This window comes from Trichoderma virens (genome assembly GCF_000170995.1).
Source record: "Trichoderma virens Gv29-8 chromosome Unknown TRIVIscaffold_4, whole genome shotgun sequence".
In the NCBI taxonomy this organism is placed as follows: domain Eukaryota; kingdom Fungi; phylum Ascomycota; class Sordariomycetes; order Hypocreales; family Hypocreaceae; genus Trichoderma; species Trichoderma virens.
This window is the reverse complement of record NW_014013745.1, coordinates 286,290-312,148: the sequence shown is the minus strand read 5'-3', so window position 1 is coordinate 312,148 and position 25,859 is coordinate 286,290. Positions and strand designations below refer to the sequence as shown.

General features: G+C 46.3%; 11 protein-coding genes across 11 annotated transcripts; 6 read left to right on the top strand and 5 right to left on the bottom strand.

The window, feature by feature from the left end:
- Window positions 1-190: 190 nt before the first annotated feature.
- Window positions 191-2,165, top strand: TRIVIDRAFT_71661 (ras-related GTPase, Rho2 subfamily; the record flags this gene model as incomplete). Its single annotated transcript, XM_014103783.1, has 5 exons — window positions 191-486; window positions 629-707; window positions 768-773; window positions 830-1,021; window positions 1,086-2,165. 5 exons carry the CDS (start codon window positions 452-454, stop codon window positions 1,374-1,376), a joined length of 603 nt encoding a protein of 200 aa, XP_013959258.1.
- Window positions 2,158-3,041, bottom strand: TRIVIDRAFT_215558 (uncharacterized protein; the record flags this gene model as incomplete). Its single annotated transcript, XM_014103036.1, has 1 exon — window positions 2,158-3,041. The coding sequence occupies one exon, from the start codon at window positions 2,797-2,799 to the stop codon at window positions 2,251-2,253; it is 549 nt and encodes a 182-aa protein (XP_013958511.1).
- A 692-nt stretch (window positions 3,042-3,733) lies between these two features.
- Window positions 3,734-5,292, bottom strand: TRIVIDRAFT_219754 (uncharacterized protein; the record flags this gene model as incomplete). Its single annotated transcript, XM_014103035.1, has 4 exons — window positions 3,734-4,430; window positions 4,487-4,602; window positions 4,658-4,947; window positions 5,001-5,292. The coding sequence occupies 4 exons, from the start codon at window positions 5,290-5,292 to the stop codon at window positions 3,734-3,736; spliced, it is 1,395 nt and encodes a 464-aa protein (XP_013958510.1).
- A 354-nt stretch (window positions 5,293-5,646) lies between these two features.
- TRIVIDRAFT_146879 (uncharacterized protein) lies at window positions 5,647-6,555 on the bottom strand (the record flags this gene model as incomplete). Its single annotated transcript, XM_014103034.1, has 3 exons — window positions 5,647-5,882; window positions 5,946-6,191; window positions 6,252-6,555. 3 exons carry the CDS (start codon window positions 6,553-6,555, stop codon window positions 5,647-5,649), a joined length of 786 nt encoding a protein of 261 aa, XP_013958509.1.
- A 1,189-nt stretch (window positions 6,556-7,744) lies between these two features.
- On the bottom strand, window positions 7,745-8,403 carry TRIVIDRAFT_219752 (uncharacterized protein; the record flags this gene model as incomplete). The annotated part of the gene is made up of 2 exons (XM_014103033.1): window positions 7,745-7,997; window positions 8,108-8,403. 2 exons carry the CDS (start codon window positions 8,401-8,403, stop codon window positions 7,745-7,747), a joined length of 549 nt encoding a protein of 182 aa, XP_013958508.1.
- A 1,616-nt stretch (window positions 8,404-10,019) lies between these two features.
- On the top strand, window positions 10,020-11,029 carry TRIVIDRAFT_198914 (uncharacterized protein; the record flags this gene model as incomplete). Its single annotated transcript, XM_014103032.1, has 3 exons — window positions 10,020-10,349; window positions 10,409-10,673; window positions 10,722-11,029. 3 exons carry the CDS (start codon window positions 10,020-10,022, stop codon window positions 11,027-11,029), a joined length of 903 nt encoding a protein of 300 aa, XP_013958507.1.
- A 573-nt stretch (window positions 11,030-11,602) lies between these two features.
- On the bottom strand, window positions 11,603-12,360 carry TRIVIDRAFT_145240 (uncharacterized protein; the record flags this gene model as incomplete). The annotated part of the gene is made up of 2 exons (XM_014103031.1): window positions 11,603-12,002; window positions 12,071-12,360. The coding sequence occupies 2 exons, from the start codon at window positions 12,358-12,360 to the stop codon at window positions 11,603-11,605; spliced, it is 690 nt and encodes a 229-aa protein (XP_013958506.1).
- A 2,051-nt stretch (window positions 12,361-14,411) lies between these two features.
- TRIVIDRAFT_14853 (uncharacterized protein) lies at window positions 14,412-14,831 on the top strand (the record flags this gene model as incomplete). The annotated part of the gene is made up of 1 exon (XM_014102916.1): window positions 14,412-14,831. A coding segment is annotated over one exon (420 nt), but the record flags the coding sequence as incomplete, so codon positions are not given.
- A 5,638-nt stretch (window positions 14,832-20,469) lies between these two features.
- On the top strand, window positions 20,470-20,895 carry TRIVIDRAFT_219748 (uncharacterized protein; the record flags this gene model as incomplete). Its single annotated transcript, XM_014103030.1, has 1 exon — window positions 20,470-20,895. One exon carries the CDS (start codon window positions 20,470-20,472, stop codon window positions 20,893-20,895), a length of 426 nt encoding a protein of 141 aa, XP_013958505.1.
- A 1,013-nt stretch (window positions 20,896-21,908) lies between these two features.
- On the top strand, window positions 21,909-23,991 carry TRIVIDRAFT_81786 (uncharacterized protein; the record flags this gene model as incomplete). Its single annotated transcript, XM_014103029.1, has 1 exon — window positions 21,909-23,991. The coding sequence occupies one exon, from the start codon at window positions 22,015-22,017 to the stop codon at window positions 23,758-23,760; it is 1,746 nt and encodes a 581-aa protein (XP_013958504.1).
- Window positions 23,992-24,432: 441 nt separating this feature from the next.
- On the top strand, window positions 24,433-25,261 carry TRIVIDRAFT_61089 (uncharacterized protein; the record flags this gene model as incomplete). The annotated part of the gene is made up of 3 exons (XM_014103028.1): window positions 24,433-24,439; window positions 24,493-24,943; window positions 25,009-25,261. 3 exons carry the CDS (start codon window positions 24,433-24,435, stop codon window positions 25,259-25,261), a joined length of 711 nt encoding a protein of 236 aa, XP_013958503.1.
- Window positions 25,262-25,859: the final 598 nt, after the last annotated feature.

Sequence of the window (25,859 nt, the reverse complement as noted above, 5' to 3'; positions counted from 1 at the left end):
TGCCTGGTTCCATTGGCGCGGCCATAGTCCTTCATAGCCGACCGCAGCAGCGCCGCAGGGAATAACTGGAGACTCGTCCAGCTCGTATTCCGATAAATCGCCTGGCGACCAACCAATCCGTTCCACCGCCCTGGCCAACCCGTATCCCCTAGACGCGACAGTACGATTCTGAGAGGCAGCACAAGAGCGGCGTTCCCGAACCAAGATACAAAAAGTCGATAATCGAGCAAGATTTTCCCGGGAGCCACTGCTTTAAACTGGTCCTGTCATCCACAGATCTTCGGCGAACAAGGCCGTTGGGACTGGGGGAGTTCCGTTTGGCACAAGAACCAACGCCTGGCCCTGGCTGTCTGTTTACCACCTGACAACTGCATACTATCCATATCCATATCCATATCCATATCCATATCCATATCCATCCAGCTGCTGCTGCTCATCACATCGCTTCAACATGGCTAGTGGGAATCCGCAAAATGTCATCCGCAGGTACGATCGACACCAGCGCCTTTGCTGCCGTCTCTTTGTGGCTTTCTATTCGTCCGATGTCGAGCACCAAGCTACTGTTTCGGCTTGAGCCATGGCAAAACCCAGGCAAGGGACTTATTTGCTAACTATAGCGAACCTGTAGGAAGCTCGTCATTATTGGAGATGGTGCCTGCGGCAAGACAAGTCTGCTCAGCGTCTTCACACTCGGTTATTTCCCTACAGTATGTTGTCCCAAGCTCTCCACTCTAGACAAGTGTATGCGGTCGCTAACCTCTGTATAGCATTATGTGAGTTCCCATCGCGATTGCGCATCCGCAGATCCGAGATTAACGCTCCGATGCAGATTCCCACTGTCTTCGAAAACTACGTAACCGACTGCAGAGTAGATGGCAAGTCCGTGCAGCTTGCTCTGTGGGATACGGCCGGTCAAGAAGATTACGAGCGCTTACGACCCCTTGCCTACTCCAAGGCGCACGTCATCCTAATAGGCTTTTCCGTCGATACACCCGATTCTCTTGACAATGTTAAGCACAAGGTTCGATGGCGCCCATTCGCATGCGATGGAAGGCATGTATGCTGACATACTGTTGCTATTCTAGTGGATCGAGGAAGCTACTCGTCTTTGCGAGGGTGTACCCATCATTCTCGTTGGTCTGAAAAAGGATTTGCGCGACGACCCTGTCGCCATCGAGGAGATGCGCAAAAAGTCGCTGCGATTCGTTACTGCACACGACGGCGAGGTTGTCGCTCGAGAGATTGGAGCCAAGAGATATCTCGAATGCTCTAGTTTGAGCGGAGAGGGTGTCGATGATGTGTTTGAGGCTGCCACCCGAGCCGCCCTCCTCACATTCGAGAAGGGAGAAAGTACCGGCTGCTGCGTTGTTCTGTAAGACTTTGGTCTGGTCGAGCGAAAGTCGACATGAAATACTTGGCCAAAGGAAAGCGGCCAGAAACGCACCGTTACGAGCCTACATCTTGACGAATGAGGTCATGACATGATGCTTGCGCCTTCAAAGCCAGTTGCTGCTTGACGAAGTACAGTTCAGCCCCCCATCTCTACTGAGAAGAGCATAAGCGCAATGTTTTTCTCGCCATCACACGACTTCGAAACCAATGTTTTTCTTCCTTCCGCGGAAGCTCATCGGATGTTCTTTGATATTGCAGCTGATTTCATCACATCAAGTATTGCATAAAAGCATACAACCATTATGAGAACATAATCTCGACCAGGGAGAGTCGAGGTGCCAGCAATCTTTTCACCGTTGTTTTGGTTTACCTTGTTGGAAAGCTCTATTTACTTTTTACTCTTGTTTTTTTGAATGTTCCTTTTTTTGTCGCAAATGTTTGGCAAGCGTATTCTGTCGCAGCGGAGAAAAAACGCTTCAAAGCGAAGCGGTTTCAACCTCTGTACTAATATGGTGGATGGCATAGATCAATAACTGGTATATTGTGGTTTTTTTGTCCCCTCTTTGTGGTATATGGGTCTTTTTTTTGGACGGAAAAGGGTGAATGATGGAGAGGACGATTTTTATACTCTGCTGTTTGGCAATAAGAATGTCGAGTCTCCCAATTATGTGCTCTTTATATCGCTTGTGACTTATTGTTTTCATTATGCGCACTTTTCTTGAATTGAGTTTAAACCACGGAATCGATTTTGAACAGTTCATGGGTGGTATTATACAATTCTTCATATTCATACATAACGTCTATCTCGTTTCCTCTTTTTATTTTTCTCCACAAGTTCTCCGTCATGAATTCCCTTCTCTACCTCTTCCAATCGTGATTCCAGGGCTCTTTCGCCGGGCTGTCTGTCTGGAATCTAGCATACTCTATCGGCACGCCCTCAAGCCCATAGACGCCCTTCTTCTCCATGGCAACTCTGTACAGGTATCCCTCGTCCCTAGATCCAGGCCCAACTGTCTTGCGCAGCTCCTCGCAGGCATTGTACATGCCGGCATACATCCTGCTCCTCTCTTTGGCAATGGCCTCGTGCTGCTTGCGGCGGAAGAGCATCCAGGCGCGGTGGATGGTCCAGTGGCGCAGGTATCGCTGACGAGCCATGCGCAGGGGGGGGGGAGCGGGCGAGAACATGTTGCGGCGCAGGGTGCGGATGCGGTTGAAGTTTTCGGATTTGGGGGCGGCGCGGTTGCGACGGGCGGCTTTGGGGGGGCCGGCTGGGGTGGGAACCTTGCGGGCGAGGGAGGATGAGGTTGTCGAGAAGAGGCGTGGGGTTGTCATGGTGGTGGTTGAGGGTGTGGTTCGTGAGAGGAGGGAGAGGCGGCTGAAGAGCCCTGTGATGGAGGAGGAGGCCATTTTGAAGACGGTGGTAATATGTAACTCGTAATTTAATCGTTGTTATCTCTCGAGAGAGTGAGGCGATCGAATATCGGCTTGGTGTTCCGAATCTTCGCGGGATGATCGAGGTGAAGATAGTTGGACGTTCGCTCCTTGAATCCGAATTGGGGGCGTCTAGAATGAGGCTCGACTCAATTCCTCCCTCCTTCTATTTATCGGGTTGGGATGGGAAGAGACAGCGGGAACGGAGCTGTTTGTCGTTTGCTCGGGGGTCTGCCGAAGCTTTACTTGATCCTATCGCCAGAGAAAATGCGATGATGGTGCGAACGAGAAGTGCGCACACGGATAAACATAAATCCGACCAAACCATTCTGCTGGAAGTCTCCCGATGAGCGACGCAGCAAAGGATTTTCTGCGAAAGAATGCGTTTATTAATTCTGTTTTATTAATTTTTCTCTTTTTTATTAAAGGATTCAAAGATCTTTTATTTTACTTATTTTTAATTGATGCTCTCATTGTTGTTGTGAAGCCGACCCAACTGTGAATGGCTTTTGGCTATTCCGTCCAACATATTGGCCGTCTCTTCAACGCAACACAAAGTACATGTATACACAATGCTTTCAACATTATTTAGAGCGAAATTAAAAGCAATTCGCTCGTAATCTATTACTGTCATGAATTCTCCGTAAATCGTCTATTATTTGAGTTATATACCCTCTCTCTCCAATTGTAATGACCAAACCGTTTCCATTGCTTCTCTGTTAAGAGGATTGTTGCTAAAGGGTACCTGAGTTGCGTAAAGTATACATAATGGCTCTATTGAAGTTTGGTGATACTTCTGTTCTATCCTTTCGGCTAGATGCAATATTATAGGTTATTGTCCCAAAGGATACCGAAAAAAACAGTCTGTCCCCCCTTGTGGCGCTTTTTGCTTCTCCAGTCGAGGCAGAGGTCATACATTGCAGCATCCATATAGACTCTCCGCTGAAACTATGTCTATGCTGTCAAGCCAAAGAAGGCTTTTGACATAGTCAATTGCCTGTTCAGCCGTGTGATAGCCCAGTATTCCTATTGACCGCTTCACTTCAACAAGAAACGGGCCTTGTACTTCTGCGTCCACCAATGAACAAGCAGTCATGATCGCCCAGAGGCGTAGTTCTTTGAGATGCACGGGAATCTCGTAATAAGGTTCCTTTAACAGTTCTCTGAAGCGGTCTCCAAGAGGATCCATATCGGCCCAATGGAAAGATGCCAATTGCTTCAACTTTGACATGATCATCAAGCACGCGAGCTGTACCATTCTCTGTACCAAGAAGACGGAGTCATCCACATGCGGATCATCTTCTGGAGATTTGGGTACTGATAGTATGAAATGGCTCGCAAGTCCCAGTTTTTTGACCAGAGTCGCATCTCGAGTCCAAAATTGAGGATCATCGGCGTGATTTACCCACGCAATGACAGATGCCACCACTCTCAACATGGCGTATATCCGTTTTCCTTGAGGAACTAGTCTTTCAGCGCTATGAAGCAAATTGCGTAATATGTGAGGTATATCGTCTTCACAATCCTTTGAATAAGGATTATTGAATTGCTTTGGGATGGGAAATCGCGGATAACGATTGAGCATGGAGGCACCCATTAAATCAACTCTACTTCTTTGTTAGCAGACATGGAAATATCGAATCCAATATGACAGAATACTCACAAAAATGCCATCAATGGAATATCGGCGTCCAATTCATCGAACCCCTTACGGAGATGAAATATTCGCTCCAAACCATTCATATGCATAGAATATCGATCCCAATTTCCAACGCGTGTCTAGACTTGGGTGAGTTCTTAGGTCGAAGAGAAACAGCCACTAAGGATTCCTTACGTCGATACATATAAATCCCATAATGATCGCTATAACGCTGCTGCTTACGCATTCTTCGCGATTGCTCAGCCGACGAGACAGACGACTGAGTGATTTGCTGTAGTATTTATTCGCCTCGGAATTATTTAAATACTCTGCATTGGAGCACGTTGCAACACCTTTATGTACGACGCTATCTCGAATCACAATGGTCTGTGCAAGCCATAGATCAAACGCTGTTGCATCGGAGAGGCCAATTTGAACCCATGAGGTGCGAAACGGTCGATATACATAGTCGGCCTCAGCAGCCACTGCAACATTAAGTAAGAATAGTTCTTCCAACACATGCGGACTGGACACTTACTGTAGCTTATCAGTTCGCAAGCACGAGCATTAGTGTCGATGAGATGGGTCTGAAAGGACGGCGGCATTCTCCCAAGAGGAGTTGACTCAGCCGTCGCGGTATTCACTGTCTTCACACTAGAGTCATCTTCCCTAGTAACGATTTGAAGGGGAACGACCCTATACTTTGGCTTTTTGCGCCTGGAACGGCCGACATCTGCCATGACATGGCGGCGAACAGAGGCCAAGTTGTGGCGGCTTCGGCCCTCTTCTGGGTGTGAGATGTTGACGAAGGAGAATTGTCTGGATCCCATAGCGATAATTATTGACGAGTTTTACTGAAACAAGATGGGCTTGTATGCAAGATGGCAACTTAAAGAGAAGAAGCTTAATCACACGGGTTCGAAGATGGAGCATGCATTAATAAATCCCCGGCTGGCTAGCCGGGAAATGTCTCCTTGTTACTAGCACCAATCCTAGTCGGTGGGCTTGCCGCTCCACAGATCGGAACCCGGACCAATGCGGAGGAAACGTCACCGTAGGAAATACGGAATAAGGGTTTTGTAAGATCGTAGAAACTAATTTAGGATGGAATTGCTAAATACATCTTGGATCGATGCCCTTTCCTTGCGGGAGATGAATTTGCCCGAGTTGCCAGGAGTAATTGTCTAATTGCCTGTGATGCCGCCACTAACGGAGATGCACTCTCCCGTAATCCATCGGCTCTTCTCATTTACAAGAAGCAACACCGAGTCTGCGATATCCTCAACGTTTCCAAATCGCCTCTCCGCCCGTGTCAGGTGGAGTAGTCGCTCCTTCAGCACCTCAACCTCGGGGGTTGGCGGCAGTGAGTCTGTGAGCACAGGGCCGGGCATCACGGTGTTGATGGTGATGCGTTTGCCGTCTTGTCCCAGCTTATTTGTTGTTAGCATTCTGTGAACGACTCTCATGGAGCTTATACGTGTACTTACATCTCTTGCGAGACTGTACGTCAGAGCGTCCATGGCTGCCTTTGCAGCTCCGTAAACGGGCTCGATTCCAAGCTTTGAAGCTACGCTGCCAACGTTGATGATCCTTCCACCTTGTGGCATGTATGGAACTGTAGCTTGAATGAGATAGAATGGCCCTAAAACACAAGTATTAAATGTCCGTTCAACATTTTCGCGGCTCGCAGTCAAGACAGGCTCTTGCGAAGCCCATGCAGCATTGTTAACTAGACGAGGAAGATTGTTAGCCCAAGACCTCGATACTGCCATAAAGAGCAAATCCTTACCGAGGATATCGATACGCTCAACCCCAAATCCCTTGATAGCTTCATCGACTAGTTTCTTCGTTCCCTCGGGAGTAGTTACATCCTGCTGAACGACTATAACGCTGCCCTTGCCGGCAACTTGTTCAATACTCTCTACAACTTTTGCAGCTCGAGGAGTAGTAGCTTCTGAAACGTAATTGATAACAACGCGAGCACCATTCCGGGCGAGAGCAAGGGCGATTGCGGCTCCGATGCCGTTCTCCTTGCCGGAACCAGTGACGATGGCTGTCTTGCCAGCGAGGGAAAGGGAGTCTGCAGTTGACATTGTAGGTAGTTATGAGAGAAGAGTAATGAAGAGACTGTATTTTTGAGATTGAATGTTCAAGATGAGGAGCTTATAAGAAGAGATGAAGGTTGTATTTATATTCGTTCCCAGGGAGAGGTCTGGTTGCTCTTTCCTTTGTTCTTGACAGACTCCATTTTCCATAGCCACATGAGTCAGTCGTACGTACGCTTGCTGATTTGTAATATAGGCAATAAATGGGCTAATATGACAGCTACTCTTTCGCAAATCGAATCATCACGAAATGCTTGAGATACTCGAAGCCCATAATGAACGGTTCACAAGGTGTAAATGACTTCAATCTCCGAGCTAGCAGACTGCCTTCGACGAAAATGGAAATAAGAGAACCATGTCTGCACTAGCATTATGTGGACCCGATGCCAGAGATCAGATCCACATGCTATTCCAAGAATGGAAAAAGGACATCCTTGTCTGCATCAAGCCTAGAATCAGGTCTTCACGATATCCGAGTTCGTCCGAGTGTTTGTTGTTGACGAGTGTCAACTTGGGGAACGAACCAGAATCCTTTGAACATCCCATTTCATCACAGTCTCTTAAAACAGGGGATTCTTTTCGATAAAATTAAGCTTTGAATACAGCTTACATAGTGCAGGTGCCAATACGCGAATATAATCAACACGGTCTCTAATGCCGGCATCATGTAAGAAAACTCTTCCTGTATTGCAAGCGCATCAAATGATCAATTAAAATATAATGAGAAGAAATAAAGGGCCTCTATATGGATTATATCGTAAATGTAGAAGTTTTCTTCGCAGAAAAGTAAAGAATTGTTCCCCAAAGTATACTCGTTGGTTGTGTACTATGTCTGTAATACAAAATTCTCTTTCATTTGCTCAAACATACAGTAAAAGATCCTATAACAAATTTTAACAGACCCTAATGGAGATGAAGCGCAATTATTCTCTCATACATGACTTCCCAAATGACAGATACACCCCACACTGCACCCTGAATACTTCAGTTAATGCCAAAGACTTTGATCGCCGCCAAAAGAGGTACTCATACCCAGAAGTTGACCAATTGAAAGATATTCCCTCTGTCACAGCACATTAAGAAATAATTCTGGGGCTAGTACTTGCCAATCGCCTTCTCGATAGGATAATCATTCCTCTTCTCGATAGGACAATCATTCGCCATCCTGCCGGACTTTTTAATTGACTTCTTGATAGTTCTCATCAAACGCCCGCTTCAAGAGGACTAGTCGATCATGCCAATACCTAAAATGCTCAAATTTGCGATCCTGATCTTTCAGATCATTGCATGCAAGTCGCGGATCAAGTTTCCCAATAGGTCTATAGTCTTGTAACCAATCTTTGGTCTCCTTGTCTGATGCGGGAAAGAGAAGATGGAGGGCGTCTAGGGTTTCCTGAATAAGAGATGCAGGGTACAGCTTTTTAACTGAACTGTTTGATCGTTAGTCTGCCGTTTGTCATTCGCATTTCCCATTTGTAGCTCATTTCCCTCCATTATCATCATCTCCTTCTCCTACCTCCCTTCTTTTTCTTCTTCTCACCTTTTCTGAATCTCGAGAAAGCTCATGCAATAAAAAATTTCGACGGTCGGGACACCATAATAACAGCCAAGATTAAGATGGCTTACCAAATTATGCGTCCATTTGATATTGATGCCCGCTGCCTTCAAGTTTCGAGCCATAAACAATGTATCGAGCTCAAGGTTTCTCGCTGATAGTGCATCCTGGGGACGGAAGTAGTCTTCAAGAGTCTTCTTTAAGGCTCCATCGTTCCACGATATAATTGCAAGATTGCTTCCATGTCTGGGGTTATTTTCATTGAGCTCAATCTCCGCCATGGCAACCAAGCATGCGCACATGTCTATGAATCGATTTTTTTGAGCTTTACTCGACCTAGACATATTCTGGGCAACATGCTGAAATACCACGTGCCTCGAATCCCCAGACAAGATATGTTCGACGCATTTGACAACATCTGAATGATTGAGAGAGTAGAATTTACGGGGGCTAAAAGTGGCACCCCACGAATACCTCAATGGACCTACCAGCTGATTAGTGCGCGATTCGTAATAATTAAAATACGCACGCATGCTGTCTTGACGGTCTGAGGCCGTCCATAGCTTGTCGAGTATCACCGCCTGCGCTGTCTCAGACGGGAGGCCTCCCAGCAACGCCTTCAGCGAATTGAGATGATAACTGCCAAAAAGAGTGAGGCTCATTGTGGTATTATCAGATTTGGGTGGAAATTTGAGTTACAAGCCGTTGGAAGAGGCTGGAAGAGGCTGGAGGAATCTGGAAGGCAAAATCACGCCCTTTTATGCATTTCCTTATCCAGGTGCTCCCGTTCATGGAAAGATTCAAGGGGGCCTCGAGTGTAACTACTCCCTCCTCTACTCCCAACTGCAATATTTGTGCTGGCCTGTGAACCTATCATTCTTCTATTCATACATGTACACCAGGATAGTGAAAGAATATCTAGCATTCAACAGTTGATGACGGCGGCAATAATACAAGGATTAGAATCCTCTACCGATGGAAGACATGTTTCCTTGGTCAACTATTGGCTAGGTTTCTCATTTGCTGAACAAAGAGAAAACAAACAAAGCAAAAAAAAAACCGGTGCCTGCATTGATGCCTCGTACCGAACTATACGTTATGAGCCTGCTTCTGACTCTGTCCTTTGTGACTCCGAGATTGATTCACTGGCCATGTGGGTTTTGCCACATTTATTAAAATTTCTAGAATCGACAGAGATGGGATTTGCTTAGACAAATACACCCAGGCCGCAGATGTCGGCAAGTCCGAGAATGCCAAGTGCTACTCGCCTTTCCGGAGCGCTTATCTCAAGTCTAACTAACCCTTTTTTTTAAATAATGAAATCCTTAGGTATTTATTGTGGATCATCTTTACTACTAAGCATCTGCCCAAATTCATCGTCTTATCTCTTTCATATCCTTCCATAGATGGATACATGTTCTCTAAACGAAACGGTCAGCAATTCGGCTTAGGCGTTCTAAGAATTACAACCCCCGAAAACCCATAAGCACCAGGGTGACTTTGTTGCGAATCTTAAGTATGTGGTTGCCATGCAAATAAGATGCCACAAAGGATTTTATGGGGAATCCATCAGCAACCTATTATCAAAGGTTGGTAGGCAAGTTCTTTGTTAGGAGACCAATGGGGAGACCCGGACATTGTTTAGAAGTAAGCTCAAAGGGAAACTTTTTAAGTACCTACGAGAACAAAACGACAAGCGCGAGAAGCGGCTAATTAATTTTTTATCTCTTTGTTTAAAATTAGGAACCGGGCAAAGCGAATAAAGTGAGCAAAGCCTCTAGTCATATTATGCCGATTATAAAGGCGCCCACATAAAAGCACTTGATCTGATTTTTAGACACACCATCGCAGCAAAACACCCAAAGCTCTAAATCATTTACTCATAATTCGAAAAAATATGGCATGGGTCGATGAAGAAATCTCCGTCTTTCTGGCCAAGCATGAATTTGGCTCGGAGTGCTACCGATTTACTAGGCACTCATCGCTCGATTCCAAACAACAGCCGCAAAGCGGTGCTGCTGGTGGCGCCATAATTTTCAATGGGAAAGTTATGTTACTCGGCTCTGACAATTTCTTGAGGGCGCCCAAAGAAAGAGAATCTGAACTACTGCTCCTAAAGGATTGTTCAAACGATAACGAAAATGACGAGAGTGATAGTGATAATTATGAACGCAACGATGGCGACGATAATGACGATACTGCTATAAGACTTTTTAAATCGATGAGGGTGGGTGGTATCCACGACGTGGATGTGGCTAAGGTATCCGACATTAACAACTCAGATAGTCGCAAGAGAGGCGACGGAAATCTTCAAAAGCGGTCGATCAACTTTACGCAAGAGGAGAACTCCGTGGGCTATTAATTGGCAAAACTAAGCCAGTTCTTCGGGATCATAGACTTTGGTACGCCCTTTTCGAAATGGATTTAGTTTCCTGCTCAGACTCGTTATACAATGATGCAATTCCGCTGGACGATCTTAGTCGAATTGAGCCTGGTGCCCGGGAAACAGATGTTATGACTGTAACTCCAAACGGTGGGGTTGTTTACGGGCGTATGTCAGCAACTACAGTAATAGATGATGGAGATACCCTTAATATAGAGTTGTATGCCGCGGAATTCGCCAACCCTATCATCTTTGGAGACGGCGGATGTTGGGTCAGAGACAGAACGACCGGCCGCCTCTTCGGACATATAATAGGTCAATGCTCTAATCTCTCTGCCAATACTCTCATTATGCCCGCTAAAGATGTCTTCGAACATGCTCTCACCAAGTTACAGGAAAGAAAGCACAAGAATCAGTTGCATGAAGTGCAAGCTGGCAAAGACGGGCAAATCCTCATTAAGGTTGGGGGCGCAAGTGCGGGCTCTGAGGGCGGCTCGGTGGGTATGGACTGTGGCAACAAGTGATGAAGTCCGATATACCGGAACCTTCAGGTGAACCAAGATGTTCAACGCCTCTGAATTCACCCAAGTCCTAAGGAGTATCAGCATGGACGACGAGGCAGCGTTTCTTTTAAACACCATTTCACCATATGCTCTTTCAATAGGGGGTTTCACACAGACTTTATGTTCAACCACATCAGACCGTCAATTGCAGCTTAGGATAGTAAACCAACATATCTTTATATATGTGCATCCAATCCTAGCAACTTGTACAACTAACGCACCTCTCCTTGATAAACACATCTTCATTTTTTGGGAAAAGATAACAGTTATAATTAAAAAAAAAAAAAAAAACCACCCATCAAGATTAACAATTTAACATATATTGAATACATCTCTTTCAGGTAGCAGAAATTAATAAAAATCGTTTTTACGATTATACTCATTACTTATTCTTCATATGTAGAATAGAACCTTTCTGTCCTCAATTATAATATAAAAAAACCTCCGGTAAGTATCTAAATTATATTACGTAGTAGATAAATATATCGTGTAGACATTTGCTCATAAATTTCTCTCCAAATCCGATGTGCATCACTAACCGGATTGGATGCTCTTATAAGAAAGGTACACCTGCAATGCACCTTCAATGCTCTGCACAATACCAAAGAATATTGTAACCACAAAAACGAGTATTGCTATCCAAAATGTATACCATTGAACGCCATTCCTCCTGTCAAACCACCATTGTGATATATTTCGAGGGCTAGATTCATCAAACGCCTGCTTCAAAATGACTAGCTGATCATGCCAGTAATTGAAGTTCTCAAGCCTGCGCTCGCGAGTACGAAGAGAACCACATCTTGCTAGTCGTGGATCAATCTTTGTAAGGCTCTTTAGCCAGTTTGTAGTCTCATTATCTGAGGAAGGGAAGAGAAGCGCGAGAGTGTCTAGCGTTTCTTGGAGAAATGAATCCGGAAATGGGCTCTTATCGAGACTGTGCGGTCGGTTAGTTTGGCGCCTCTCATCTACGTTTTGCTGTATTTTTTCTGGTTGTTTTCTTACCTCTTTTGCAGCTGAAGAAAACTCGCGCAGTGAAAAATAAAGACAACCTGGTCATCGTCTACAAGACGAAGATGGTCGGCCAAATTTGTTGTCCAACGAATCTCAATGCCTGCTATGCGACTCAAATTTCGAGCTGTGAATACTTTGCCAAGTTTAGGCCGATCCGCTTGCAGCGTCTTTTGAGGACAGAAATAACATGCCAAAGCTTCATTCAACGACCCATTCTTCCATGGTACAGCAGTCAATCCGGATAGGCCAGCTGAGCTCCCATTAAGTTCAATCTCCGTCATGACAAGCAAGCTCGCGCACATGTCTATGCCATGGTTGACATCCACAGCTGCAGATTCAGATGTGCATTTGGCTTCAAAGGCCACTTGCTGAAATATATCATCCCTGGGAGCCCCAGACAGGATTCTTTTAGCAATCGAGGTAATGTCTGCGTGAGAGTCGGCACAAAATCCGTCACAGCCATCGAGTCGTAGACGTTGGATACGCTTAGAATAATATTTGAAATAAGGCGACATGCTACCATGACGGTCTGAGGCCTGCCATAGTGCCTCGAGTAGCCCCTCCTGTATTGACGATGAGATAGGGAATTTCTGCAGCGGCTCGTTCAAAGCCTCCACCTGCGAAATTTGAGTGACGTTGGGGTTCATCGCGATAGCATCAGAAATAGATGAGATTTATAGGTTACAGGGACTTAGGGATAGATAGAATCATTGAATTTTGTTCATTCTCCTACCTATGGGGCGATTTGAGAGGTTCATTGCTGGGGCTTTTGAATGTCACCCTCACTTATACCAGGATTCGTGGCGGAATAGGTAAGGCGGACACAGCCTTCAAAAAGCCACTAAGAACAAAATATTGGAAATAAGGCCTCACAAGAAGGGCGAAAAGCACACCTAGAATTGAAGAAATCCAGAAAGAAAATATAATCACCAAGTGATGCATGGGGAGCCACTTCTATGTCATGCGAATTCATTTTTGGATTTCAGAGCTTGATCCATCTTCTGCCGTATTCCACATAGGCCCACGGTCTCATAGATGCATTGTTTACTGCCCGCAACCCTCTACAAATAGCTGGTAGGACTATCGGCGGCTAAAATGCTCCAAAATGCAGCATGTGAGCCTAGTTGTGAGCCCTGCCGCTCTATCAACCTTGTCTGCATACGCATATCGAGGCAGTGCACGAATATCTCGCGTCCAATAGTTGACGCGGATGACATCAGGAATCATAAACATGGCCAAAATGTTACCATCCTTCTCCTTTCCCGCGTTTCAAACCCAAGTCTAGCTAACACCCTTTTTAAACAATGCCATCCATGCCTACCGAAAATTACATGTGCACTTGCCAGGCATCTCCCTTCTATTACACTTCAAAGCTCCGCCATCTCTAAATACACCAAATGAGTCAACGGCCAACAACTCTGCTTGACTGTCCTGGTAAAAACAGCCACTAAAGAGCGCCGCGATGAATATCGTTTCGCGAAGTCCAAAGACGTGGCCATACGCGCAAAGTTCGGCACAGGACTCAGTTGGAAAGTTATTAGGAACTCTACATCCAGGGCTGCTAGGTGACATTCTTTGTTGGGAGGCCAAGGGGGAGGCTCGAAGGTTATTCGAAAGCGACCTTAAAAAGACTATTCTCGAATATTTGATTGAACACAGCGACAAGGCGCAAGAGTCTGGCAGCTACCTTTCTATACCGCTTTTTATGGTTGGAAAGCGGGCAAAGCGAGCAAAGCCTGTTGTCATGTTCGTGTCAGACGATAAAGTCGCCCGCAAGGAAGCATATGATTTAATTATTAAAAGCGACATTATGACTAAATACCCAGGCTTCGAACTTGGGCACTCAGACTTTGAAAAGCTCATGGCTTGGGCAGACGAGACGGTCTTCGCCTTTACGGCTCAGCGCGAAGATGCTTCAGACTGCTGCCAATTGGCATATCGCCCGTCTTCCGATTCCGAAAAGCCGCTTCGACTGGCTACTGCTGGTGGTGTTGTAAGCTATGGAAGGAGACATATGCTGCTCACCGTTAGCCATTTCCTCAAAGATCCACCAACTATCGAGTTGCCAGTGCACATTGCCGAGGCGAACCAGATCAGCGATTGCGAAATCACAGGTCTAGGCGATTTCGACGATGACGATGACGATGATACAGACACAGAATTTGTTGAAACAGTAAGACAAGGTAGCATTTCTGATGTGGACGAGAGTAAGGAATCCGAGATTGGCGACTCAGATACCCCCATCTCAGCCTCAGAAAGCGATGGAAATTCTCAACGGAGATCCCCCATCTCTCCACAAGAATCCTTTTTATCGGAAAGGCGGTTAGTCGGCAAAGTCAGTCCCGTTCTCTGCGAAGAATCGCTTGACTATGCCCTCTTTGAAGTGGATATAATCTCCCCTTCCGCCGCCTTATTCAACAACGCCATTTCACTTACTGATCTCGACAAGGTCGAGTCTGGTCCCCGGAAGACAGATGTGAAGGCAATGACTTCAAATGGTGATACCGTTCGTGGAGTCATGTCAGAGGATACTCTCACCGTACGGCTTCCTCAGTTTACAGAGTTCGTCGAGGTATATACCGCGAGATTCTTTGGATCCCTCGGCCCCGGAGACTGCGGAAGCTGGGTTAGAGACGAAGTGACTGGTCGTCTTTTTGGGCATGTCTTTGCGGGCAATCTCCCCAATGGCTTGACTGCCATCATGCCCGCCAAGCTTGTTTTTGAACACGCTCGGACTCAGTTGGATCAACAATTTCCATTGGTAGAGTCCCTAGAGTCTGATCAAGAACTCGAAAACCTGGTATTGCAGAGTGTAGAGGATGATCACGACAGCACATATGGCTCGGCAAAACCTTCAATGACCAAAATTTCACAACACCTTCCAAATATCATCCCGGGCATTTTTGGACCAGGAAACGATAAAGAGCCCACGCAGTCTAAACCCATCAAAAAATACGTCTGCCGGGATCCAGCTACTGCAGGTCTTTATTCCGAGCTAAAGCCTGATTATCCTCTCTCCCGTTGCCGAGCCTGTTCATCTAAGAAGAAATATGGTGCATATTATAACGCGGCAGCTCATCTTCGGCGGATACATTTCAGGCAACGGCGGCCACTAGGGATTTCAGGCCACATGAATAAAAGTAGAGGTAAGACAAATGGTAATTGGCCACTTATGTCTCAACTTCGGTTATGGTTTGAAGAGGTTGAGGCCGATGAATCTCCTGGTTCAATTGGTGCGGACAATGACACCCCGGTCGAAGACTTCCTTTCAACCAATGAATATCTTCCTGATTCCAACACCGACCCCTCTGCGCCATCATTTCATCCTCTAAAAGATCGGATTCTCTCCAATTCTAGCAAGGAGACTGTCGGCCTCTTGGCACCTCTACCCCAATCCTTGAATACATCGCCACTCGGATTCAGTTTCTCGCCAAATTCATTGTCGACTATGACTCCCAGTTCATCTTCCGACTCCCCTTATCAGCTAATTAACGTCAATTCTCATGTATCACCATCCCAATCTTGGGATATTGACTTTCTTTACTTTTTGAATGAAACGGGCGCGCTATCCACATTCATTACCGAGGTTTCCAGTTTAGCTCCCAGTTCTCTGGTTAAGGCAGATATGAAGGGGCCGAGTACATCGACGATTGCAAAGTCTCCTGTAACAGCGAGCACTCCAGGGGCTCTTCCTGAAGTCAGTGACGACGACTTTGCTCTCTACAACAACCAACACATCAATCCACAGTACAGCTATACTCAGCTGATAACGCAAGCCATTCTTAATGCGCCTAACGGCGAGCTTGATATAGATGGCATCTTTACCTTTATTAAGAATAGTCATCCTTACTATCGCCTCCTGCATGAGGCTGATGGTTGGCAGGTTAGTAATTGGCTTCATCATTTCGGCAATTTATTTTTTATACGCGCTGACCTTGAGCGGTAGAATTTTGTTCGGCTCAGACTTCAACTTGACAATTCTTTTGAAGAAGTTGCCGGTTCTACTAAAGAGCCTATGAAGGAGATGAAATGGCATATCGTTCCTGAGAGGCGGGGGGAACTAGCGAGGAGCGCGTATGAAATAGACCGTCGCGATCCCCTAATGGCAACATATCAACCACTTCTGGAGCCGTGGGCATCTTCTTCTGTCCCGTCAACTGGGTACGCACCAGAGATATCAGTCGCTTCTGGTTCGTCTTATGATACGTGTTTTACACCATTAGTATCACCATCACTCGTTCCATTTGTTGGCTTTGATTCGGTTCAAGGGGCATATTTCTCCCCATTAACATCCCCAGCGCTCACTTCAACCAACTTATCCTCAGTTCCAGTCACAGAGATGAATATTGATGAAGATAGCCCAACAGTGGCCCCTATCACCAAGCCACGGAAAGCGACCGCTAGCCATTCAAGCGGACGTTCAAACTCATACCAGAGGCGCAAAGCATCTAGGGTCTTTTGCACTGTCTGTAACGACCACCCAGATGGCTTCCGAGGGCCTCACGAGCTCGATCGTCATATGCTTCGACATGATGATCAAAAGATATCCAAGACATTCATATGCCGCGACCCCGCCTCCGTTGGTATCAGATCTGATGTCCAGGCCATCAATCCACTATTCAAGTGTGAACCCTGCCTAGCACAGAAACAATACACCTCTTTGAATCGGGCAATAGCCCACTTATATCTTAGGCATATCAGAGACCCGGCCACCGGGAAATCACATACCGGTGACAGCGGAACACCGCTGACAGAAAAGCTCAAAGACTGGTGTTGTGAGGTGCGAGTTGGCAAACATGGGCGAGTTGTCCCTGAAGCCGGTGGCACAAGTGCAGACACAAATGGCGGCTCCTCAGACATGGAATGTGACGACAAGGAAGACACGGTAATGAATTCAGATATACCGGAGTCTTCAAGCTCTACGCAAACGGTTGATGACAGTTCTGATATCCACCAGATCATTTGCTCCAACTGCTCCACCCAAAGTAGTTTGGGTTTGTATTCTCAAAGTCTCGCGGAAAAACCTCTATGCATGGATTGCAGCAATCTGACTACCTCTCATGGCTCTGCTCAGCCGTCGTACCCGAAGGCAGTCGACCTCTCCTCTACTTCCGCCGCAGCCCGAAACCCACAAAGCTCCAACACTGAAAACAATGAGCATGCCATCCGTGAGCCATTCTCAGTCGTCACCGACACTGTCAAAGATTCTCTCTTGTTCTTACCAGCTCAGCGTGAGTGGGACCACGTCTGGAATAGAGATGGACCGGGCATCGAAGGCGGTTATAGTCAGACTACAACCACCACTTCTGCCACCGGCCTTCATACTATTGGTAGCGAAAGCACCAACGATACCAACAATATTATTATTAACGAACAACACTCAACCACAGCCAAGCAAGAATTCGCTACTCGCTTAGCCTCTATATTTGACAGGACCCCCGCCGCCAATAACACTTCCACTACTATCTCGCTCACGGTTGAGGGCAGCCATTCTAGCATGGACGCTTCGTACTACAAGGCTGATCCGTCTTCGTATGGCACAGCCAATGCCCCCATCGTCGATTGCGAGATAGCCCACATGGGGCACTGGGACGAAGATCAAATCAATAACCTGAGCAAAAAATAAAAAGAAAAAAAGGGGAAAAAAAAAATCAGAAACTATTGGATCGAACGACAAGCATACCTGAAAACGACATCATTGCTTAACAATTGTCGGCACTAACGGTCGTCCAATGTTTTGCTCAAACAGCTCCACTCAAAGTAGTTTGTTTTGGCAGCAATGTCTCCTGGAAAACCTCATTCTTTAGATCGGAAGGTTGTAGACACGGATACTATGGTAAATTGAAGGTGTCCTGACAGACTAAACAGCACAACGGCCGACCCCAGAACACTTTTGAGAGATGAATTTCCACATCTCCTTAGTTTGGCGCTATGCTCATTTACTCGGCAACACCTTGTTCTTCAGATCAACCAACGTTGGCGAAGGTTAATGATTCATGATATATACTTGGGATACGACGGAATGATTGAACCGGCTGGATATGGAATAGTAGCTAGGCGTTGTTTTTTGGTTCGGTAATCAATAAAGAAATATTCTTCGTCCGTGCAGGTGGTCTATCTTGGATAAATTGAACTATATAATAGTTATTGAACTTGGTCTATGTCACGCTTCAGCGCTAGTTTAATAAGTGCGAATATCTACGAACTTTGCATGTCCTTTATAACTAGATAAACAATAAAAGTGATGTATACAACGGCCGGCCAAAACACTCAAGGCGAAAAATGACTTAATATCTTGCTTCTTCTAGAGCATCACAGCGACTTGAACCGGCATACTGCATAGGTACTGCTACATCCTACAACATCCATGGAACACTTAGGGGGATGGTCAGGCACTAGCAGGTACTTCAATCAAGTATAGCAATCAAAAGTCTCACAACAGGAGCTAGGAGTACCTAGATTTCACGTGGAAAAAGCCAAAGAGAAGATATGGCCCCCAAATTGAGAGGCAGCCGGTGTTAGCATAAACTCATTATCAAGGCGCTTATGCACACATCCGCAGATTTAGGCGGCAGCATGCAGGTTTGTGCCGTTACGCAAGTGAAATACTGTTTAAATATCTCTCTGATGAAACTTTGGTGGCAAAAATACTCCAAACTGCAGCATTTGACCTTCCTTGGGAGCCTATCAACATTGTCTGTGGACGCATATGGGGAGAATGGACGCTCAACAGTAGATGATGCTATCAAGAATCTAAGCATGCGCTTGTGGGCACTTGTTAAAGTCAACTTGGCTCTTATTTAAACATGAGGTTCTAGGTACTTGTGGGATATCGCACGTGACGGGTCTCTCTACGCTCCGCAGCTATCTTGAAAGCGATGCCATCTCTAAATTCAAGCTCACTGCGTGAGTCAACGGCGGCCACGACTCGACTTTTCTACTCATGTTTACAAAATAGTCAAGTTAATATTTATATAAGACGTGGCAAAATCTGATACGCCAGGTCTTCGAGGAGAATTCTCGGTGCCTAGGATGTTCATCGCATCTAGGTGTATCGGTATGGATAATGAGCTAGAAATTTTGGGCAAATACCATCTTTCATTAAGCATTATTGAAAGGGAGGTTTTCACATAGACTTCGTATTCGATTAAAATAGACCTTATAGCTTACTGTAGCAAGCCGGGCGCGTATACTCCATACGAGTGTTTACTATCCATCAGTTGTGCAACCATCCAATCTCGGCACTTTGTACGACCGCCTAGTTACAGTTGGAATTAAAAGCCTCATATCAAGGGCGAAGTATACTTCTAGAATGGGATTAATTTAGTTAGAAAATGGGATTGCTATGTGATGCCTGAGTTGCCTTGATGCTACGTGCATTCATGTTCAAGAATTCAATCCATCTTTAGCAGTATTACGCATAGTTTCAAGAGGCATTGACGCATTGTTACATGTACCCAGCCCGCTCATGGCCGAGATGAGACTATCGGCGGCTAATATATCCCGAGTTGCAGCATGTGAAACCGCTTGTGAGCCTTGTTGCTTTACCTTGTCCGCATATGCATATCGAGGCAGTGCACAAAAATCTCTCGTCCAATAGTTGATGCGGATATTAGGCATCACAAGCATTGCCAAGACCTTGCCATCCTTCTCTTTCCCCCGACTCTTCATATCTAAGCCCGATTTAATGTTTACTAGGATTGTCCCTGACAAATATCTATTTGCGAATCTCGTAGATTGTATATATATAAGAGCTCTTGCAGCCATATTTTAACGATATAACCAAAAACTTTCACCGATTCAATATAACACCCAAGTTGGTGTGCTCAATATTAAACACCTTTTTTTAATAACATAATTATTACACGCCGAAAGCCTTACTTGCTAGGCTTTTCTCTTCTGTTGCTCTTCAAAGCTTCGCCATCCCTAAATTTTCCAACAGCAAATCAGCAAACTTGGCTATCCCAGTGAATGCAGCTAAAAAAAAAAAAAGCGCCACGATGAATAATAATCCACCGCAACGATATATTTCTCCATACGCACAGAACTCAGCCCTAGATTCCGTTGGAAAGCTATTAGGAACTTTAGAAGTAAGGCAGCGGGGTAGTATATTTTATTGGGAAGCCATAGGGGAGGTTAGAGAAGTATACGAAAACAACCTCAAGCAGTCTATTTGCAAGCTCTTGGACGAACATCGCCCCCCGACAACTTTTCCTATTTTAATAAGACTGCATATGGTTGGAAAGCGGGCTAAGCGGGCATACCCCACTGTCATGTTTGTGTCAAAAGATGACGTCGCCTGCCAAGAGATACTTGATTTGGTTGTCCAAAACGGAATTATGGCCAATTACCCAGATTTCAGGCTTGGGTACTCGACTTTTGATGACACCATGGCTTCGGGCTACTTCGCCTTGCCATGTTACAAAGGAGCTTCAGGTAGTCATCAGTCAAGCTCGCACTCATCGGCCGATTCCAGTATTCAAACAGTCACTTCTGGGTGTCAAGACTGTAGAGGTCCTGAGATCAATAGAAAACCTCGGACCCGAACGCCACATATTCATTACGGTACTATTGCCACCGGAAGTCAGGTTGTAAAGAACGCTGCCCTCAGAGACAGCATAGGAGCTGAAACGGGAGCGATCTGCATTGAGATGGAGGCTACTGGTGTGATGGTGACCAAAGGCTGCTTGGTCATTCGAGGAATCTGCGACTATGCAGACTCGCACAAGAATGACGATTGGCATAAAAATGCAGCAGCCACCGCTGCCGCTTATTTGAGATATCTCCTTTTTGAGACCCCCCCTCAAGCCCCTTGAGGATTGCCGGGTTTCGCCAGGCTTTGTTTTTATATGTGTTAGCCGCCTTGATTCTGATGGAGATTTGCCGAAGGAAAGAGTTTCAGAATGATTAGAATGGGAGCGGGGGTTGAGCCACCTTTTTTATGATACGAAGAAAAGAAAAGAAAAAAAATTAAAAGGAAAAACAAGAAAAAACGAGAATTTGTTGATTGTTCTTATTGCACAGTCCTCAGGTGAGGCTACAACCAAGCATACTATGGAAACTCGAGGGAGTCCCGGCAGACTGAGACAACAAGTGGCAGATCACAGTCTCTGTATCGGAATTGGCAAATGATTTGAAGAGATGGTTGCAGAAATGGATTCACATGATGCCCCTGAGCCAAATCATTGCTTTTAACGAATATGGAGAGGCCTTGGTCTGGGAGATGTTGCCATTTTGATCGATGGTGAAATGTCCAACTCTTTCGGATCAGCCGAAGTTGTGCAGCGTTTGGACCCTCATTGACGATTCATTGCATTTGTTTGGGTTACGACGAAATGACTATGACGGAATAATGGAATGGCTGGAAATGGATATGGATTTGATGTTTTTTTTTGGTTTTGTTTTGTTTCAGTACACGTTGAAGCAGTCTTTCTTAGTACGAACTGAATTTGTAACTGTTCATCTGTTTTCCGTCAACCGATTCAGCACTAGTGCAAGTGCTTATGTCCATAAATTCTGCATTACCCAACAGACTGAATAAATACCTAATAGAATACACGGCCCTCAAGATAGATACTCTGTACGGTATGCTTTCCACCGGCTTGAATACATGTAGATCTCACTCCAAACCATTGACATCTAGACTACAAGATGCGTCCATGGATTCTTCACGTGGAACAATTAGGGGATGGTCAGGCACTAATGCGGGGCACTAGCAGATACTCAAGATTGCACGCTACTTTAGCGCAAACGCAAGTACTCGTGGCTCCTGCTGTTAAGGCGAGTTGGACCCCTGAAAAGCCTACGCCCAAATAACCCGTAGTTTGGCAGCACATCGCCAACTGAAACCTCTGGCCAAAACATCATCTCTCCTTTCCTCCTTGCTCTTCTACTTGTTCCTTTCTGGCGTGCTCTTTGCACATGAGGCTGGCTACATGTTAGTCGCGGCTTTCTTGCGCAATGGCTTGGGCCTCTTGGTGCCTCTGGCGATAGCCTGCACGATCTACCTGTATCTTTATCCCCTGTTCGGCGGCTGCGCGTTTCCCCTGCCCTCGAGAGACGCCCACGAAGCCTTTGAAGCAACGAAACGGCTGCATTGGCCCTTCAACGAGACCGAATCCGATCCAGACCATGTGCCAACTCAATTGGCTCCCTTCCGACTGCTTGCTCTGGGCGATCCCCAGCTCGAGGGCGACACTTCGATTCCGACGGTCCTCTTGGGCACGTTCCCCCACGTAATCAGCATCTACAAGCATCTCACCTTTCAGACGCCGCACTGGTCGTTCCGAGAGCGCATCCGCTGGACGGTGCACGATATCGTCGACGTCATCTTCGAAGACATTCCATATTATCTCGACTCCTGGCGCAAGCGATTGGACCTCTTCGGCAACGACTTCTACCTCGCCCACATCTACAGAACCCTACACTGGTGGTCACGTCCAACACACGTTAGTGTTCTTGGAGATCTCTTGGGCAGTCAATGGATAGAAGACGATGAATTCGAGGAGAGAGGTCAGAGGTTCTGGCAGAGAGCTTTCCGCGGCGGAGAGAGAGTTCCCGATGATGTCGCCACGTGGCCGGCACACGAATATGATTTGACGGGCATGTTGGATGGATCCGAGGCGGAAGAGATTTGGACAAAGCGAATTATCAACGTTGCTGGCAACCACGATATTGGATATGCCGGAGACTTGACGCCGGAGCGCCTAGAGCGGTTCGAGCGTGTCTTTGGTAAAGTCAATTACGAGCTTCGATTCGGAATTCCAATCAACGACACAGATGTGTTAGCTACTATTCACCACGACCAAAGGAACCCCGAGTCGAATCGATTGGAGCCCGAGATCCGCATCGTCGTTCTCAATGATATGAACCTCGACACTCCTGCGAAGGACACAGACCTGCAAGATGCGACGTACAAGTTCATCAACACTGTCATTGGAACCTCGGCCGCTGTCGAATACTCAGGCATCTTCACCCTCGTCTTGACCCATATTCCTCTGTACAAACCCGAAGGCATCTGCGTCGATGCACCCTTTTTCGACTTCCACGGCCCAGAGGATGGAGGTGGTGTGAAGGAGCAGTATCTGTTGAGTGCGGACGCAAGCAAAGGCTTCCTCGAGGGATTCTACGGCATGAACAAAGACCCCAACGCAGCCGCTGGCGGACGAGGCCGCAAAGGCTTGATTCTCAACGGACACGATCACGAGGGTTGTGATACATACCATTTCATCAACCAGACAAACGGCACAGACCCAAGTGAGCGCTTCTGGGAAGTGGCAAGATGGCGTGATGCCCAGGCTCGAGGACTGCCAAACCTGACCTCTTCAGGTGTCCCAGGCCGCCGAGAGATTACCGTGCGTAGCATGATGGGCGACTTTAGCGGCAATGCCGGCCTTCTCAGCATGTGGTTCAACCAGGAGACGTGGGAGTGGGAGTACGAGTTTGTCAACTGTCGTCTGGGCACACAGCACTTTTGGTGGTTCGTTCACTTTCTGGATTTAGGAGTCGTCGTCGCCTTTGTGGTGTACATCCTGGTGAGCATTTTGGGATTCGTGGGAGTTGATGTGGATGCACGCTTCTTTCAGGGGGTTGCCTGGGGAGGACGCAAGATTGCTCCCTGGTGGTATCAGAAGAGAGATGACGCGGCGTCACAGAACGGACATGCTAGGATAAAGGGGTGATTGGATATGGTAGCGAATACCCAACGTTTTCTTGTACGATAATAGACGTGTTTATGTAGCATACGCATGAATTGGGGGTGGGGATTCTTGTTACGTGTTTGCTGGGCTTCTCTTTGTAATGGTCAAGGAACGCATGGCTTGTGAATGCATAGCCGGGGGCTGTTATCTTTACAAATTTAGGATGATATGGATTTCTTTTGGGTACTTTATGAAAATGAGTTTGTTGCTTTGATCTATGCCATTCTTTATATTGGCCAGGGGAGTTTACGAATGTGGATGAGGTTAAGCCTTGTGCTAGAACCACTGCCAATGAACTTCTGAAGCATAGCCTTCTGGAAAATTGTTCAAAGACATTAGGGTTTGAGTTTGATCATCTCATCATTCTGTTGTGCGACTTCATCTGCAGGAGCCATGCACAAGATGCCGATCCAGTGTTTGCCGCTGCCGAGTAACGTATACGATATTCAAGCATGTCTCTACCGAGTTACACTAAAGCCCGGGATTTTGTAGCCGTTGAGGTGGACCGAGTTATATGTCATTATTTTGATTATGTGTGAGCAAACTTGTCTCTTCCATTGAGGGAGTACGAGTTGGTGGAGTATGGCTTGGTGTAATGTTGAATCGTGGTGTTGCAAGATTCGATATAGCTGAGATGCAATCATCCGTTAGAAAATGGCCCGTGAGCAAACAAACACTTTGATATAGTTCCCGAGAAGCTTGACGGATGGCTAGATCTTGTGCCACAAGGCCATCTTGTTCTTTCCATTTCTCCCACTGTAACTAAGGCGATAAAAACTCTACGGGCTCCCTCTTATATGTCGTTATCCTTCTCTTTCTCCTCTCTTCTCAAAGCCTTCATACAGACAATGGATGCTTCGATACCAACGATCTTCTCCTACCGCGCTATTCTCTCGGTCAAAATGATGCTCCTACGCGTTCTCATCGCCATCTTCTTCCACTTCCCTGTGGCCCTTTCATTCCCCCAAATTCTCACACATACTCATTATCACAACCGAAGTGTGGAAATTGATCCTCCTCCAACTACCATTCATCCAATTCCTCTACCACTGCCTCCAACAACGTCGTTCCCAACACCCACAACGACTTCAGATCCCTGGAAAGACATGTGTAAACCCGGTGCTGAATGCGACTGCACACGCATCCAAGACAAAAACGGCGAAGAGTAAGATAACACCTTCACATACTACCTCAATAAACATTCTTCTAATAAAAAATTCATCATTACAGATACTTCCAATGCGTCACCAACCCCCGCTGCGACCACTGCTGGATCAACATCACCACCACAACAACCCACCCAATTCCTCCCGCGACGAAGCTCTTCAGCACAGACTACATGACGCTTCTGCCAGGAACGTATTTTACTTCCTCGGACGGCACGATGCATGTCGTGGTCGTGGAGCCTTCTCAGATAACGACGACGAGGTTCGTTACTTTGACGCGGACGAGCTTGGTGACTGTTTCCGTAACGCCTATGTGATATGTCTTTTTCCATGAGGTAGTTGGGCGGCGGTGGAGTTACGACCGAGTGATGAGGCGTGTTTGGAAAGTTTAGGAGAATTGGCACTTAATGGGATGATGGTGTGTGGTGAAATCCGAAGGGCTTAATTCTGCTTCAGGATGATTTGAAAACGGCTTGTTAACAAGACTCGCCTCTACCTTGTGAGGTATTCGCAAGTCAGAAGCAAGCATTCTTTACACTCTGTTTGTTTGGATTACCAGAACCAAAAGGAGAAACAGGAGGCTAGATACACACAATTAATACCTACTAATAATACCAAGTCCTCACATCAATCACATCACGGCTCTGCACTCAGACACTCTCTTACATTTGCTCCTGTTCAACATAATCCATCGTCGTCTCATACATCCTCTAGTATACAAGTCAAGTTACACAGAAGTATTTTTTCATCCTTCTTGTTCGTAGCAAATACAAAACATGATCAAAGAGATCACCTCGCGCCCCTCCCCTCCCTTTAATCGCCCTCTCAGCCAAAAAAAGGCTCGTTGGCCCCCCTGCCGATGATGCCGAAAAATTTCTATATGCAAATAATCCCGTTCTCGGTGGACGAATCCGA